We start from the raw sequence: 16734 nt of genomic DNA on the forward strand, positions 1-16734 counted from the left end.
GCCCAGCCCGCCTCTGCAGCGCGCTTTCCGGGGTGCCGGCACCCTCGCTTGGCCCCCGCCACGCAGAGAAGCGCATCGAGGCTCTCCAGGCCCCGGGGGGGGCTCCTTGCCTCGGCCTGGCCGCTCGCTGCCCCCCCCCGGACGCCCCCGGCAGTAGGTGCCTGGGGGGAGGCTCCGGAGGGGGGAGCTGGTGATGGAGGTGCAAGCCTGGGTGGGGATGGGGGCGAAGCAGCTTCCGGCAGGTGAGGGAGCAGGAGCGTGCCCCTGCAAGGGGCGCGAAGGTGGAACGGGTGCTGGATCCAGGCCTGGAGCCCCTTTCCCGGGGAGCATCCTCTCCCGCCCAGAACCGCGCTCAGATTGGGCACTGGGCTGGGCGCGTGCACGTCTCTGCATTGCACCCCGCGTCCTGGCAGCACGCTCGCGCCCCAAGACCCGGGCTGGCTCGTTGGAGGGCTGCCACAGAAAGCCACCAGCTGGGGCACGGCCGAGGGGCTGCCCGGGGGCTGTGTGGCAGGCCGCGCTGACGCCCCGCTTGCCCGGGACCCAGCAGGGCTGAGAACAGTCCCCTCTCCCCGTGAGCTGTCGCGCTAGCAGCCCCGGGATCCGGGGGTGGGAGCTCTCACTTCCTCCAGAACCCCGCGTCCCCGGGGAGGCTGGCTCTGCCAGCCCCAGCTTGGGATGCAGCGTGAGGCTCATCTGCTCGCTCGGGCGTTGTGCCTAGGGGGGTGGGAGCGAAGCCTGGCATCGGTGCGGCTCCGGGCCCGAGTCTCTCACGCGCGAGCCGGCGGATGCGTTGGGTGGATTGCTGACACTGCCTGACTCCCTTTCAACTTCTTTCCAGCTCCTGGATCTCCGGCCCCACCTCTGCTCTTCTCTGTGTGAGTAATGGACCGAATGCGAACCTGAGGAGCCGTGTCTGTGCTGTGTGCGCGGGGGGTATCTCGTGTGCATGTGTATTAATGTCTGTGGGGGGGTGGAAGAAAACAGCTTCCAGCAGAGCCTCGCTGGTCTTACCCCTGGGTGTCTCTCCTGGTGTTAATGCTGGATCGCTGCTTCCCACGGATGCAGCAAGCGAGCTGATTGCGCACAGAACCGGGAGGGACAGAGAGGCATCTTGCTACAGCTGGGCCTTGCGGGGAGAGGGGAAGGGGAACCTCTGCTGGGATTTGCCTGGGCCACGAACTGGAAGCTTGGTCCTGCGACACAGCTCAGCGGCAAGCGTGTTCCTGGGGGGGGGCGGGGGTTGCGGCCGCAGATCCAGGGGCTCGTTGCAGCCTGGGACCTGATCGCGGAGCAGAGTGGCGGAGGGCAGGAGTCTCTCTGGTAGCAGACCCTTGTGGAGGAAGTCGTTTGGGGGGGTGAGGGGGCAAATGGACTGGGGTTGTTCCAAGTAGCTGAAGGGGATGAGGCACCAAATGCTGCTACCTTTCACTGGGACTTCCCTGGCTTGGAAACTTCCAGCCCTGCCGGTCAGAGCCCTGCACCCAGGAGGTGGCACTCTTGAGCCGCACTGGGGTTAGGTGCAGGAGCAGGTGGGGGTCCAGGAAGCTGGCTTGCAGGGGCTGGCTGCTGGCTCATAGATTCACAGATTCATGGTTCTCCTCCTGCAAGCGGAGGCTGAGCCTCTGGGCCAGAGGCAGGGCTTGGTCCAAGCGTCGAGCCCTGCTGGCTCTTGCAACTGTTCTTTGCCTAACCTGCTGCACCTGTGGGAGGCCTGGGAAGTCCCGACGCGTGGGTCTGGCGCATCGCTGAAACCCGCTCTGCAGAGGGCGGGGGAGAGGGGAAAGGTGGGGTGACCCGAGGGGAGGTCCAGCATCGAGGGCACCTGGTCTCCCCTTGTCTTGTGGTCAGAATTTGTGCAGGGTGCTGGGCGCTGCTCCCAGCTCCACCCAGCCTCTGCTGTGTGAGGGGCCTGGCCTCCTAGGAGAGGGCCCACCAGAGCCCTCTGAGACCCACGTTGCACGTCTGTCCTTATTGTTCCCCGAGCAGGGAGCTGCCAGCTGTTCCTGCAGCTAGGCTCCTCCAGCCAGAGCCCTGGAGCGGGGACCAGGCTGCCTGCGTGACGGGTGTCGGCTTCAGGGCCACGTGGTCCTGGCACCTGTGCCCCTGCCAGCTGCGTGATCCAGAGGGCCTCTAGGCTCACGGGCATTAGGAAAGCTTGCAGGCCGGCGTCACAGGCAAACAGGGCAGGGATCTGGTCTCCTTCTGTCCTTCCCTGGTGCTCGCTTTGCTCCAAGCCTTCCTGGGGCCTGGCTCCTGGCTGCCCTTCGTGGGCAGCGAAGTGGTTGTTTGCTGGGGCTGCGTTTTCCCTCTGGACCCCTGCACCGTGCCCTCCACACAGCCTTCGCTGCCCTTCTTCTCCATAGCAGAGCTGTGGGGTTTTGTGGCCTGACCCCCCCGCCCCAGCCCTGGCCCTGGGGGGTGTTGTTGGGACACCAGGATGATTGCTGTCAAGAGCCAGTTAAATATTAATGGAGAGTAGGCAGGCGAAGGCGTTGGCTCCACCAGGCGCTACCGTCCCGGCCTACGCGGCTCGGGCGCGCAGAGCTGAAAATAAACCTCTCAAAAGGCAGCTGACCCAGTTCTGAAGCTTTCGCCGCCAGCACTTGCTTTCCAGGCAGGGCTCAGGCCAGGCCTGTGCAGACAGATGAGCCGTTAATGCCCATCCACCCCGACTCTGGCCTAAGTCGGCCAGTGGTTCTCCGAGGCCAGGAGGTGGGGGCTGTGTGCGGGGAGCTTCCTCCAGCAGTGCCAGGCAGGGTTGCAGCAACGTGAACGAGGCACATGTCACTACTGTAGGTGTCACAGGACCCACGCGGGAGTGGGGATACGATGGGGATGCTTTTGTTCTGCACTGAGAAATCAGGCGTTTGCAGTAGCTCCAGCACTCAAAGGCTGAGCAAAGGTTAGGGAGAAACTGTCCCTCCCCCCGATCCTATAAGCAAGCAGAGCAGAGGGCAGCTCACCTCACTGCTGACACTGCGACGCGTGAGCACGCCGTGATCCTGCAGGAGAATGGGACCTAGAGAAGTCAGCAGTGTCCTCTACAGGCACCGTCAGGGAGATGGGATTAATGGTTGGCAAACACACTTCAGGAAGAACGGGAGCTGACATCGTACCTCGCTGCGTTCTCGGTGACCCGGGCCATGGGGCAGGGGAGCAGGCTTGGTGTCGCTGCAGATGGTGTGGTGAGAGCCTCTGGCTACGTGCGGAGCCAGCTGGAAAGACAAACCCGACCAGGATGTTGCGGAGCAGGCTGGAAAAGGACACTGGAAGAATTGCTCCCAATTAGATGGGACAAATCCTTACGCTTCTTGGCACCATCAGCGTGCTGCTCGCTGGCAGCTGGTCAGGAGTAGTGGGGCCATCAACTAACTGTGTGCCTCCAGCAGGGGCATCTGAGCAATGGGCCCATTGGAGCCCATGCTGAATTCAGGGATCGGCTTGCCCACTACGGCGTCGGGGCACAAGGCTGAGAACCCAGGCCTCCGGGGCAGCTCCTGGCGCTGGGGTTTGGATCTTCCAGCAAGTGACAAGTGGGCTGAGAAGTCCAGGGTGAAATCTTGAGCACAGGGCACCCAGGCATGGGGCTGGCAGCCTGGCTCTGTCCCCACCTCTGCCCCAGACTGGCTTTGTCACCTTGAGGAGGTCACTTAACCTCTCAGGGTATCCTAGCCCCAAGCAGACGGCTAATTAGCACATGTTGCTCCTTGGGAGCAGGGGCTTGTGCGTGTGAGCGTGTCGGGCTGCTTTCACCAGGCACGTCACAGAGAGATATGGTGAGCTGGTGCGTTGAGGACCAGAGCCCATCCTTGCTGGTCCCCCACGAACTGGAAGGATGTGGTTGAACCTGGCTGCCCTAGGGATCGTGGCCTGTCTGCATGCGTCGCTCAGAGCCCACCAGGCTCAGGGGTCTCCGCTTCTGCATCTCTACATCAGACGCTGTTCCTGGCACTCCTGCCTCCCCAGCACACTTGGGTCAAGGGTCCCTTTCTAGCCTGACGCGCCCACTGGCTAGTGCTGCTCTCCAAGGAACAGGCAGCCACCAGCTGCTTAAAACCTGTTGTATTTAGCTGTTGGGAAACTGTGGCTGGGGAGGGCTGGCATGGGTCATGCCTGCAGTCTCACCTGCTCGGGGGATGAATAAGGAAGTTGCTGTGCATTAAAAATAGGGTGTTCTCTCCCACGGGCCTTGCCGTTGCCTGGCCTCCGCTCCTCGCAGCTCGTTCCAATGGAGGATGTGTTTCCAAGGCTTCTGTTTTATTTCTGGTACAAAGTCTGTGCTGAGATATCTGTGAAATGGCCTATTGAGCCACTGCTCCAGTCCCTGCCCAGGCCGCAAGCCAGCACCGGGCACATCTGGAGACTGCCTTTGAAATTCCCTTTCTCCCTGCATGCTCCTGGCTACAGGTCTGCCACCTCCTGAATGTCCCGGGGGCACTTCCCTCTCAGACAAGCAGCCAAGAGCATCCCACGCTGGCTCCCGGGAGTGTGAGGACTGGTCCTGTCTACCTCACGCTCTAGGATGATGCATCTCTGCAGTTACTGGTGGTGTGCAGTGACGTGAGATTGTCCTTTGCTGATGGGAGGGAGGAGGTGAGGAAGCAATCAGGAGAGGGCAGAAACATGGGGCTGCTGTGATAATGCGGTGTGCAGATGAGCAGCAGGGCTGCTTTCTCTGAGGTGGCCCCGATACAGCTTCTGAGTGAGATGTATCCACGCTCCAGCTCCGAGGTCATGCTGCAGTGAGCTCCCCCCCCTCCATGGCTGGACCCAGTCTCTCCTTGAGGCTTGCTTCAGGGTCGTTCCACAGTTCTTTTGCTTTGCAAAGGCTTGAACCTGAGGGGCACGTGGTGAGAGACCCATGTCTGAAGCCTGAGCTGCAGATTTTGGTCCTGCTTCCTCCTACAACCCTCCTGGACAGCATCACATGCCTCTTCTCTGCTGCTGCGTCCCAGCTCAGGCTCCCTGGCAAATCAGCTACCTCTTGTAGGTGCATCTCGGGGCTTTCCAGAAGGCTGAACACATGGAGATTCAAGGCTCCTGCTGCAGTGCCTAAGTGAGAAATGGCTCCAGCCTCTGCTTTCATTACATCCTAACTGAACAGGCAGCTAACCCAGCTGGAGGTACCTGGCATCTTGGAGAGCCTGAATGGGTCCCCTGGAGTAGTGCCATGGGGCTGGGGGGAGCTAGGCAGCGCAGAGCTGACCCTGCTGGCATGCAGGTCCTGTGGAGGGGCCTGTCTTGCTCCTGCAGCCACACGTAGCACCCTAGAGTGTCACATGCAATGCAAAAAACTGAGGGGAGGGGAAAGAAACTCCCTGGTTCTAGGACACATCTTGCCCAGCCACCTTCCTCCTCCTCCTCTCACAGGTTCTGCCTGTTTGTGGCACTCGCTCGGGTGAACAGAGCTGCCCACACACTTGCAAGGCTCAGAGAAGCACGCTCCATGCCAGGACTGCTGCATTTTATGACCCTGTCTGCAGCCCAGCCCGGCCGGCCCCTGCAGTACAGTTGCCAGTCAGAGCAGCGTCTGACTGGTGCCACATCAGACCCTGCAGTGACTGTAAGCTGTAGTGGCGCAGCACTGGGAAGAAAACTTCCCCTGGGAGACCAGGCTGGCTGTCTGTGGGGGGATAAGCCTGCAGCCAGGGGACGTGCCCCTGGCATAGCCGTGCGTGTGGGGTGCTGGGTGCCCGTTGCTGCTGGGAGCACGCTGAGGGGGGGCAGCGGACATGTATGGAAAAGCTGCTGCTTCCCTGAAAGCAAAGGATCTCTGCCTTGTTGCTGGATCCTAAAAGCTACCTCCCTCCCAGCTGAGCCATGCTGCTGTGCAGTGGCTCCTCCCGGGTCTCGCCTGGTTTTGTGGCCTGTTTCCTCCCAGCCACCTGAACCCCCCCCCCATCATCCTGCCAGGCTACACTGCTCTATGTCCCCCAGAGTCCCAACACGACCAGGGGCTGGTGCTGGGACTTGTGCCAGGGCCTGGGCAGCTCAGGATGGCTTCTCCCTGCACCTCGAAGGCAGGGAGCTGAGTGCAAGGGTAACAAGACGCCATGGACCCAGATGCATTTCAGTCTCACCAGCCCGGGCATCATTCACCAGACAACAAGCAGCACCTGCGCCCTGCGTGGCCCTGGCCAGCCCTGGCAGTGCCATTAGCCCAGCCCTGGGTGGGCTGTAATGACATGGCTCCTCTCTTCTGGGCTCTCTGGCAGCTGCTCTCCACAGGGCAGGGCTCTGCTATTAGATGAGCCGGGGACAGGGAGAGCGGGAGCTGGGGAGCACAAAGAAGCTGAGTAATAGAGGGGTAGGGGGAGACTTATGGGGGGGCCAGTGACAGGGCAGAGGGAGTGATGGGGGGGAGCAGGTGGTTCCCCCACAGAAGAAGCAGGGGAGCAGGTGGGGCTGGGCTATAATAGGGAATGGGGGGGGGAGATGTATAGGCTCAATGTTGGGGTGGACAAGGGGAAGAGCTTTCATGGGCCCCCTCCTCCAGGAGGTCTCGGGCCCAGCTGGTCCCTGCTCTGGGGCTGGCAGGCATCCCCTAGCATGGCACCTTTGCCCTGAGCAGGGCCAGTCTATCCCAGGGCATCCTAGTGCACTGGAGCGATGGTTTGGGAATCCCTGGAGACAGGCTGCCTACCTGCTCCCCACCTGCTGCAGCCCCCACAGCTCTCCACGCCTGATGCCCCTCTGCCTCATTAGGCACGGATGCAGCTCCGTGCCTAATGAGCTGGCAATTACTTATGCAAATGAGGAGCAGAGCTGCCCAGGGATTGCTGCAGGGAAGCTCTCCTGCTGCTGGCCCATTAGTGGGCTGTAAATGGCAGCCACCCCAGCAGGCCTCCCTTTGGCTGCCCGAGGAATGGTGCATACGTGTGTGCGGAGCTGGAGAAGGGTGCTCGGGAGCTGTGCCCGGGGCAGGGATCATCAAGGCCTTCGGCAGATGAGCCATAGAAGAGACACGGGGTGGCTGCCCGTCTGTGTGCTGGTGACGGCTCAGGAACTGGTTTCATGGTGTCAGCTGGCGGTGTAACTGCCTTGACTCGTCTGTGTGCTCGGGTCCCTAGCGCGGGCTCAGCGGGGCTCTAACCTCTAGCCGGCTGGCTTGAGGGGAGCTTGGAGCAGCTCCCTGACACATGCTGTGCTCAGGGCTGGCAAGGGGTCCCCGACCCAGCCACGCTACTCCCACCCGCCTGGCCTGACCTGGAGCAGGAGGCGTTGAGCTTGCTGCTGCTGCTTTGGAGCCAGTGGCCGCAACCCAGCCAGGCCGTCTGTGGTGTGTCTGCAGCTCTGCTGGAGAAACCAGGGCTTGGGCAGCCCCTGACTGCCTGCCCCGCAACCTGTTCTGTGCTTCTGGGGCCTTGGCAGGACCTTCGCTAGGGAAGGCAGCCCCTGCCCTGTTAGCAGGGCCCCAGGTGAGCCCACAACAAAGGAGGTGGCTTGGGGGAGCTCTCAGGGGAGCTGTGAGAGCAAGTACTGGGTAGTGAGGGGGGGATTGGGGTGCAGTGATGCCAGCCTGCCTGCAGCCCCACAACCAGGCCTAGCGAGGGCACAGTGCCCTCAGTGGGGTGAGCTGCAAATAAGTGGGGAAAGACGCCCCACCCCGCTGCCCCCCATTTCATACCGACACCCTGCCCTCCTTGGGCTCAGTCCCTGTGCCAGGGTGCCTGGCTGAGTGGACCAGGCCTGCTCCAGGCTGCTGTGTGAGGGCTCAGCATGCCACAGGTGGACTGGCAGCCTGACTATGTGGGAAGGCAACGAGTCCGGGATGGCGTGGTTGGATGTGGCCTCTGTTCTTCCTGAGGTGGCTGGGAGGATGGTGGGGAGGGGGGAGGAAGAGTCCTGCCTCAGGCTGGCTCAGGTGCCTTGAGGCATGCAAGCTTGGCCTGCCTGTTGGTGTGTGACCAGAGCACCTGGTCGTGTACTAGCACCCCAGGGTGTCAGGTGCAGCACACTCACCGAGATGCCAGTCAGCTCTAAGGGTGACAGCATTTCCTAGGTGATGGGGCCAACCTAGGAAAGTCTGTGATACTTTCCATGGCGTCGCAAAGGGCAATCCATAGACTTTGTGGCAGGCAGGGACCGTTAGACCAGCTGATGGCCACCTGCGCCACCCAGCCCCTGAGAGACGCTTGCACCTGGTGGGCGGAAGGGGTGACCCGGCGCTTGCCTTTCTCACCTCTTTTTGCTCCTAGGCCCCAGACCCAGGCTCGGGCGTGACCATGGGGAAGCAGAACAGCAAGCTGCGCCCAGAGATGCTGCAGGACCTGCGGGAGAACACGGAGTTCTCGGACCTGGAGCTGCAGGAGTGGTACAAGGGCTTCCTCAAGGACTGTCCCACCGGGATCCTCAACGTGGAGGAGTTCAAGAAGATCTACGCTAACTTCTTCCCCTACGGCGACGCCTCCAAGTTTGCCGAGCACGTCTTCCGCACCTTCGACACCAACGGGGACGGCACCATCGACTTCCGAGAGTTCATTATCGCCCTGAGCGTCACCTCGCGGGGCAAGCTGGAGCAGAAGCTCATGTGGGCCTTCAGCATGTATGACCTGGACGGCAACGGCTACATCAGCCGGGAGGAGATGCTGGAGATCGTGCAGGTACCATGGGGGTTCCTCAGTGGCAGGTGCCTGCTGTGCAGTTGCCCGCACTGGGTGAGGTGGCATTGCCCTCTGTAAGGGCCCAGTCCAGATGCTGGGATGCCTCCCCTTCGTGGTTGCAGTGGGGGTGAGGCTGGGGGATCCCACCAGCCAGGTCCCTGCTGTATGCTGCTCTGCAGGCCATCGGTAGAGGTCCTCCAGCAGCTCCCCACCTCTCTGGGCCCCAGCCAGCATGCACCCAACCATCACCCTTTCGTCATGAAGGGCTGGGGAGACGGTGCACTCTGTGGCCCCCCAACCTTGGCATCACAGACAACCTGTGACCTGGGAGCCCCTGCAGTAGCACAGGCCCCAGAGGCACTACCTTGCTCCCCCCACATTGAGGGTCCTGCTTTTCTCCTGCTTTGGCCCCTGCTCAGTGCCTTGCCCCTGTGCAGAGCAAATGTGAAACACCCTCCCGGGACAGAGCCCCATCCTCACACCCCATCCTGCAGTGACGGGGCTAGGGACAGGGCAGCCAGGGAGGGTCTGTGGGTTGGCCTCTTGCCTGAGCTGTGTTTCTCTTGTCCCGGGTGGAGGCAGGCTGCCTGCGTGGGCCCCTCTCGGCAGGAGAGGCTGCTCTGGGCTGAGAGAAGACCAAGGGCCGCTTGCCTCGCTGAGGGAGGGGGCTGCAGGCTAGTAGCAGGAGCAGATTCCCTCCCCGCAGCACTGCGGCAGGAGAGGTTTGCAGGGAGCTTTTGAATAAGGGCAGGCACATAATAGAGAGGCTCCCTGGTTCCCTGCAGGCTTCTCTGTTTTCCCCCCCTTCCCTCCTCTGGGTACAGCTCACTGCTCCCTGCATGGTGGGGCTGCCAGGAGCAGATTGTGGATCTGAATTTAATGGAGATTAGCGGGCTGGATGGTGAGCCGACCAGATTACCGGAGGGCAAGAGTGCGGGCATTGTCCCTCCCAGCCCTTTCTGCCTGGCTCCGGCACGGCCAGGAGAGATGTGCGGACACCCGCCCTGCTGTCGTTGGCATATGGGCTGTGTGCCTGGCAGGCTCCGGGTCCCAGGATGGCAGGGTGACACCTGTTTACAGCAAATGTAGCTGTGCCTGGGGGAGCCATGGGTGCAGATCCTGGAGCCAGCTCCTGGGAAGTAAAGTGCCAACGCCATGTCCCGTGGGGAGACAGTTGGGCTTGCGGTGGCCCAGCAGGGCTGGTATCGGCCCTGCTGGGAGCTTGGGGAAAGGCCGAGGCTGCTAGACCAGGGCGGGATTTGCAGAGGAAGGACCCAGCAGCATCCAGCCCAGGAGCCGGGTGAACGTGGGGTCTTGGCCCTGAGATCAGGTGCCAGGGAGGACTTGAGCCCCAGTGCCAGGCTCCTTGGGTGGCCAAAGGGAACTCAACCTGGTCCCCAGCATGAGCATAGATGTGGGGACCGGGGTTTAACTGATCCCCACTCTCCCTTCCTGCTCCCCACAACCCGGCCCAGGCTGGGCTCGAGCCACTGCAGGGAGGAACAATGTGCCCAGTCCAAGTGGCAGACAGATCGGAGGGGGTGTGTGTGCATATGCACACAAGTGTGTGTGTGTGTGTGTGTAGGTGTACTCGCGGTGCCTGCTCTCCCCAGCCCGCTCCTACACTCCCTCTTGTGGCAGCCACGGCTCCCTGCCCGCTATAGCCGTAGCCCATCGGAGGCAGGGGAGGTTTGCACCTTGCAGACAACTGAATCAGACCTGCGTGAGCTTCTGTACGCAGCAGCTCGCTGCCTCCGAGCCACCCTCTGCAGCCCCACCCTAGCTGAGGCAGGAGCCATGAGCCTGTCCTGGGGCTGTGGCAGCCACAGCAAGGTCCTGCTGGAGCCACCCCTTGCACGTGGGTGTGCGGTGCTGTGTGCCCCCGTCGGCCAACCTGGCTGTCACCTGCCCAGCGGCCCAGCCCTGCTAACTAGCCAAGCCCTGGGCTGCTGCACAACTCTTCAAGGGCTGAGGCTTGGCTAGGGACCCCAGGCTGCATGAACATGGGTGCTGTGGGGGTCATGCAGGCTCCACCTTAGGCATGGGGGGCCTTGCCAGCTCTGTCTCCATCACTGCCCAAGTGCCAGGTCTCACTCAGACTGGAATTTCTCCTTGCACATTAGTTACAGCTACCTCCCCACGAAGATGGCTGGGTCCCTCCGGAGGGAGCTCCCGCCTGCCAGTGCCTCTCGTTTTAATCACATCTGTGCCACTGCTTCCCTTGCTGCGCTGCATTAATACTTCAAACAGGCTCTATCCCCTGGGAGTGCCCCTGAGAGCTGTGCTTGGGTCGTCTCGGGGGTCTCCCGGAGGCAGCAGGTCTTTACCCTCACTCAACTCCCTGGTCCCTCACTGCCTGCCCGCTTCCCTCCCCTAAGGCCATCTACAAAATGGTTTCCTCGGTGATGAAGATGCCTGAGGATGAATCCACCCCAGAGAAACGAACAGAGAAAATCTTCCGACAGATGGATACTAATAACGATGGTAAGCGAGCAGAGCCCCGGGGGATTAGGGTGCAGGCGCGTGGCTAAATCCCCGGGCCGGCAGAGGGGGGCATGCATACACCGATTAAAAGTTGGATCGTGGGGCCGGGCCCCTCCTGGCAGGTTGCAAGATGCTGCTCCCCCTCCCCCACCACGCTGGCTTGGACACGGCTGCCGTGTGCCCAGGACCACGGGCTGCTGGCTGCCCCAGGGTCGCTGTCTCCAGAAGAGCTGCGGTGCCCAGGAGCTGGCTGCTAGGGGTTGTGGTGGGGGAGTGAAGCCATTGCCCGGGACCAAGGGCCCCCCCCAGCGGAGCCACCTGTGACCCAAGGCCCTGTCTTGCCCCACCACCCAGGCAAGCTGTCTCTGGAAGAGTTCATCAAAGGTGCCAAGAGTGACCCGTCCATCGTGCGGCTGCTGCAGTGCGACCCCAGCAGCGCCTCGCAGTTTTGAGCCCGCCCCAGCGCCGCCTGGCAGGGATGGGCCGCGTCCCCTGCCACCCGCAACCGCCACGACACCTGACCTCACAACAGCCCCGGCTCCGACAGGGAGACCTGCATCCCGCCGCCCTCGGGACTGGGGCTGGGGCCGGGGGACGTGCGCCCGCGAAGCGCCAGCACTGCCACCGTCTTCGACTCGTCCGCTCCCTTTCCCCAATGCTACGTCTGTAGATGTGTACGTGTGAGTGTGCAGCTCTTTTGGGGGTGGGGGGGTCACGAGCCACTTTCACCCACTCGCTTGGTGGGGCGGGGGCCGAAGCCAGAGGCTGCTCTGAGGAGCTGGGGGGGGTCTCCTGACTGCATCTGCAGGGTGCTCTGCTGGGGGGGGTGCAGCTCGGCCCCGTTCTCTCTGCAGGTGGGGGCAGGAGGGGAAGAGATGCGAGACCTCTGCCTTGCATCCGGTGGGGGTGGCGGGCCAGGTCAGCTGAGCCCCTGCCGCAGCAGTAACCCCTGCTGTAGCCAGGAGACACCATCCTTTCCCCCACGCTCTGCCCGGTCCTCCAGCAGGAGCGAGGCCAGGCTACTCCCACCCCCTCCATTGCCACAGTCCTAGTCAGGGGGCTTCAGCAGTATTGGGCTGGTGCCTGCCCTCCAGGGAGAGCCCGGCTGCCCTGCCAGTGCCTCCTGGGTGCAGCTAGGGAGGCCCTGGCTGGGAGCAGCATGCAGCCAGGTCGGGTCCAAGCGCATGCAGAGACAGCCTGCCCGGCTCTCCCCAGCCCCAGCTCTGCCCCAGGCAGGCTTCTCCATGACTTGGCTCCCTGCAGCCCTGGGGCAGCAGGCAGAGCAAGCCCAGTCCAACCCTGAGCCAGCCGGAGGGCCAGGGCTTCTCTCGCCACCACGCAGCTGGGGAACAAGACCTCGCTCAGTGCCTCTGGGGAAAACAGGAGCCCGACCCCTCTGGCAAGGCCAAGGAGGGGGCCTGAGATAAAGGAAAGGTCGCTCCAAACTATGCAGGGCTGAGGGCTGGTGGGGAGGAAAAGGATGCCAGGGACTGTGGGATCTGGGAGAACAGACTGTCCTTCCCAGCTCCCTACGAACGCAGCCCCCCTGCCTCAGCCAGAGGCACCTGCGCTTCTGGCCACTCCACCACCCCTGAGGGTAGAGAGGGGAGAGCTACCCCTGACAGGGGCCTGGGCAGCAGAAGCTCTGGGGGAGAAGGGACCGAGGTGATCCCCAGTCCCTGGCTCCCACCTCCTGCAGCTGGGCAAAAGCCAGGAGCACGGCCAGATGCCAGCTGTCAACCCCACTGTCCTGGGGTGCCCACCAGCCCCTCCCCACGCCGTGCACTTCACCACACGCACCAAGACAGGCCCTGCACAGGCACACGCCAGCCCCTCCGCCCCCGCCCCCTCCCTCAGTTCTCTCTCCAGGACCAGCCTGGGGGGAGCCCGGGGCAGCCCAGCACGAGACGCGGCAGGCGCTGGTCCCACGCCGTAGGGCCGGGGGTGCACACGGGGGCGGGGGGGGCTGCTTTTGTTCTTTTAATAACTTCAGAATAAAGTTTTGTCTCAGTGCAGCTGGGCGCAGGGGGCTCCGTCGGCGCCGACATCGGCCCAGGCACGGGTCTCTGGGGACCCTCTCAGCCTCGCGTGGAGGGAGCCTGGGTGCCAGGGGAACGGGCTCCCGGCAGCAGCCCAGCGTAGAGAGAAGGAGCTCGCTGCCTGCTCAGCACAGCCATGCTGCTCACGGGATGCAGGAGGATCCCGTCCCTTCATAGCAGCTCTGGGTCCATGCTACAGCACCCTGCTGCTGGGCGGCCCTTGGGCTGAGGGCAGCATGGCCATGAGTGGGTGGGCATGGCCAGGAGGCTGAGATGCCGAGGGCTGGCTGCCCCGCTCAGAGCCAGACCGCCTCCACTCGGTCCTGTCTCAGCAGGTCCCAGCACTCGCCGGCTTCTGGGTTCTCCGCCGGGACAGCCTGCAGCGAGACCTGGGAACAGCGAAGGGCAGCTCTCGTGAGAAAGGGGTGGCCGGGGTGGGGTTTTCTCCTTGGAGCAGGGTACAAGGGCTACGCCTGGGTGGGGCAAGGCAGCGCCAGGCTGCAATGTGGTACTTGCAGCTCCCAGGAGCGTTGGGCCCAAGCCAACCCACACGGCTGGGGGCACCTGCTTGACAACCTCAAGCCGCACCAAGCGGCCTCAAGATCGGGAGCAAGCCGAGCTCCCTCTCTGCTCTTCAAAGCGCTACGAGAGACGGGGTCCCTTTCTGGAGGGGCTCAGGGCTCTTGGCCAGCCCCAGGGCAGTGGAACCAGGTCCTGAGCGGTGTCACGGTGCTGGGGGCCCTGCACCGGCGGTGCTGAGGCCTCTCCATGGGGTGGGGGGTGCACCGCGATGCCAGAGAGTCACCTTTTTCTTGCGGGTCCCACAGCAGAGTCAAAGGTGCAGGAGCCTGAGGGCGAGCAGGAAGCACCGGATGCTGAAGACGATCTCCACGGAGTCCAGGATCAGGGAGATGGCCCAGAGGGACAGCGTGGAGCTCTGCAGGGAGATGCAGGGGGGGCGTAAGCTGGGGCCTGGCCCTGGGAGTCCTTCCACTGCCCTCCCAGCCTCAGGATCTGGCCTGCAGGGAAGCACAGGCTGGCACTGTTGGGTGCACAGGTCCTTTCTCCCACTCAGCCTCTAGCCCAGGCCCTCCTCACCTCCGTGTGTAAAGCAGAGGGGTCTGGCCGGAGCTTGCTGCACAGCTGAACACACCAGCAGCTACAGCCCGGCGGTGCCTCAGGGTGGGAGGTGCAGGACAAGGGGGGGGCACTGCTACCAGCAACAAGGGGCACTCCAGAAGCTGAGGACAGGAGCTCCCGGTCCAGCCACCCCCCAGGCCCACAGCCCGCGGGTGCTTACGTAGACACGGGTGGGGTCAAAGGGGCATTCGCTGGAGATCTGGATCAGCTCCATGTCCACGAAGGTGCAGGTGGCCAGCAGCGCGCGCCCGCGGTTGGCGAAGGTGAGGATGATGGAGACGGCCAGGCCCAGCGAGCAGAAGAGCGAGAGGAGGGTGCTGCTCATGCTGAGGGAGAAGAGGGCCCACTTCTGCGGGGAGAGCGCAGGGGTGTCACCGCACAGCCAGGATGCCTCCATACACACGCATGGGAATGCATCTGTGCGCCTGCACACACGTACACACACACAGGGGAATGCATCTGTGCATGTGCACACCTACCGGACTACATGCACGCACACATCCACACAGGCACACCCCCGCACACATTCTCACACAGGGATGTGTACACATAGGAATGCCTCCACCCATGCATGCGCGCGTGCACACACACACACACAGATATGTATACTCCACACACACATACAGACAGAGGGACACCTCCACATTCACACTCACAAACATGCCCACACATCTGGGCACACCCACCCACCTGCCACCCTCTTTCAGTCCCCCAGGCCCGGGTGCTGCTTGCCCGAGTCCAGCGCTGGTGCAGGGGTTGTTGAGGCCGCATGGAGCCATGGGCATGCGAGTGCCTTGCCCATGACTAAGAGGTGCAGCCGCCCCCGGGGCACGGCGGGGCAAGTCCAGGCCAGGCGAGCGCCCAGCGTGCTCGGCCCCACGCAAGTGCAAACAGCAGGGCAGAGCGAGGAGACGCGCAGCCAGCTGGCAGGAGCAGGAAGCCCATCCCCTGTGGAGGGGAGAGAAACCAGAGCCCTTCCCTGGGCACGATAGGATGCCGTGCTGGGCCGGGGGTGCCATTAGCCTCATCCTTACCAGGGCAGTTTGCATGAGGTACCTGGAGAGCACGATGGCGGCGATGCCACAGGAGATGGTCTGCAAAGGGAGCACAGAGACAGGGGAGGAGACGCTGGCACACCCCTCACTGGTGCACACACAAATACCCCCTGCCCTAGAGCCAGGGGCTCCCGCCTGCCCGCTGGACTTGCCGTGGGTTTACTTCTGGGAGGTCGCCTCTAATATGGGCACAGCCAGTTCTGCCCAAGAGAGACGCAGGATCATGACCACCCCGTCTGGAGTCGGTGCTTCCCCCTGCCCCGCGGATGCAGCCTCTTCTACAGAAGCCTGCAGCAAAGCGGCCATGTAGGCATTCAGCCCCGGAAGAAACCGCCTGCCAGGCCCAGCGGTGGTCACCTCAGTGCCGGTGTTCACCCGCCCTAGGAGTCCGGCTCCGGCCCTGATGCAGTGCCCTTAATGCACACTGGCCAGCCCCCGAGTGGGGCCAATCAATCCTTAGGAGCTAGGAAGGCCACGGGCAGCTCAGCCGGGACATCGTGGGACACGAGAGCATGCTGGGATCACCGCAGCTCTAAAGCTGCTCTCTAAGGATAGGAGGTGGGTCTGCATTTCTTTTCCTCAAGCATTTGATGCCAGCAGCACCGCGGGATGAAGTCCTAATGGCCTGAACGGGCCCCGTTCCCCTCCTACGGACCTGGCTCTTGCAAGGGCAGCACCAGGCTCTGCCAAGCTGACAGCAGCCTGCACAGAGCCGGCCCTGGCTCCACAGATCCTGCCCCATGTACTTGCACATCCCCTGTGGCTTTCATATCCAAGCACCTCACGATCCGCTTGTGCCCCGTGTGCTAGGACGTGCGACACTGAACCCACAGAGCTGTGATGGGGGCCTGACACCCACTGGGGCCGCCTGGATCCCTACAAGGACCTGCCCTGCAGCTGGACGAAGCCCTGCTCGGGCACTTCCTACCTTCCCCCGTCCCATCCTCTCCTTTGCTGGACGGACCCGTCACAGTCACTGGTCCTCACCAGGCTGTATATGGATTTGGGCAGGCGGGCTCCGCTGCGCTCGGCCCTGTACGTTCATGCCATGGGAGTCCCTCCCTGTCCCTGTGACTGTAACCCAAGCGGCCTCCCCCAGACGAGGCCGGGGACCGCAATGCTCCTGCTCAGGCCCATGCTGGGCCTGGGGGGGTTTGTGGGGCTGAGGCTGCAGCCCTCGCTGCACCCATAAAAGCCCCAAGAGCAGGGGGTGCAATAAAGAGGTCCGGCATTACGGAGACCGCCCCCCCCCGTGGGATCTGGCCTCACCCAGCCACAGCTCAGACCCACGGTTCCTGGCAGCCTCATTCACACTGAAAAAAGCTCCCCTCTGCCCCCATCTTTAACATACAGGACATCTCCACCCAGCCCCTGACCCCCACACCCCAGCCCCCTCCCCCGTCCCCCATC

The 16734-nt window shown here is 63.0% G+C and overlaps 2 protein-coding genes and 1 long non-coding RNA gene across 4 annotated transcripts in view; 1 reads left to right on the forward strand and 2 right to left on the reverse strand.

Moving 5' to 3' along the window:
- The first annotated feature begins 776 nt into the window (after nucleotides 1-776).
- HPCA (hippocalcin) lies at nucleotides 777-11767 on the forward strand. 2 transcript variants are annotated; one of them, XM_019512327.1, is made up of 4 exons: nucleotides 777-878; nucleotides 8202-8606; nucleotides 10985-11090; nucleotides 11445-11542. In XM_019512327.1, the coding sequence occupies exons 2-4, from the start codon at nucleotides 8229-8231 to the stop codon at nucleotides 11540-11542; spliced, it is 582 nt and encodes a 193-aa protein (XP_019367872.1). In that variant the 5' UTR covers nucleotides 777-878; nucleotides 8202-8228. The 2 variants fall into 2 exon arrangements, with proteins under 2 accessions (XP_019367872.1, XP_019367873.1); XM_019512328.1 differs by lacking the exon at nucleotides 777-878 and having other exon boundaries at nucleotides 8229-8606; nucleotides 11445-11767.
- A 537-nt stretch (nucleotides 11768-12304) lies between these two features.
- Nucleotides 12305-16734, reverse strand: part of LOC109294095 — a 6599-nt gene continuing 2169 nt past the window's right edge. The window contains exons 2-3 of the long non-coding RNA XR_002096464.1: nucleotides 12963-12966; nucleotides 12305-12773 (exon numbers count right to left, since the gene is read on the reverse strand). This is a non-coding gene — a long non-coding RNA (uncharacterized LOC109294095). The remainder of the gene's footprint in view (nucleotides 12774-12962; nucleotides 12967-16734) is intronic.
- TMEM54 (transmembrane protein 54) overlaps nucleotides 13058-16734 on the reverse strand; it is a 5350-nt gene continuing 1673 nt past the window's right edge. The window contains exons 3-6 of the mRNA XM_019512330.1: nucleotides 15304-15363; nucleotides 14430-14618; nucleotides 13935-14066; nucleotides 13058-13518 (exon numbers count right to left, since the gene is read on the reverse strand). Of these exons, the coding sequence (XP_019367875.1) occupies nucleotides 13962-14066; nucleotides 14430-14618; nucleotides 15304-15363 (354 nt within the window). The 3' untranslated portion in view covers nucleotides 13058-13518; nucleotides 13935-13961. The remainder of the gene's footprint in view (nucleotides 13519-13934; nucleotides 14067-14429; nucleotides 14619-15303; nucleotides 15364-16734) is intronic.

The sequence above is a fragment of the Gavialis gangeticus genome, unplaced genomic scaffold (genome assembly GCF_001723915.1).
Source record: "Gavialis gangeticus isolate Ggan-Ray unplaced genomic scaffold, GavGan_comp1, whole genome shotgun sequence".
NCBI classification, from domain to species: domain Eukaryota; kingdom Metazoa; phylum Chordata; order Crocodylia; family Gavialidae; genus Gavialis; species Gavialis gangeticus.

What these genes read in the sequence shown, in the direction of transcription:
- HPCA (XM_019512327.1), top strand. Translation starts at nt 8,229, where the DNA reads ATGGGGAAGCAGAACAGCAAGCTGCGCCCAGAGATGCTGCAGGACCTG. An exon ending in AGATGCTGGAGATCGTGCAG is followed by an intron (nt 8,607 to 10,984) that starts GTACCATGGGGG and finishes CCCTCCCCTAAG; the next exon opens with GCCATCTACAAAATGGTTTC. An exon ending in GATGGATACTAATAACGATG is followed by an intron (nt 11,091 to 11,444) that starts GTAAGCGAGCAG and finishes CCCACCACCCAG; the next exon opens with GCAAGCTGTCTCTGGAAGAG.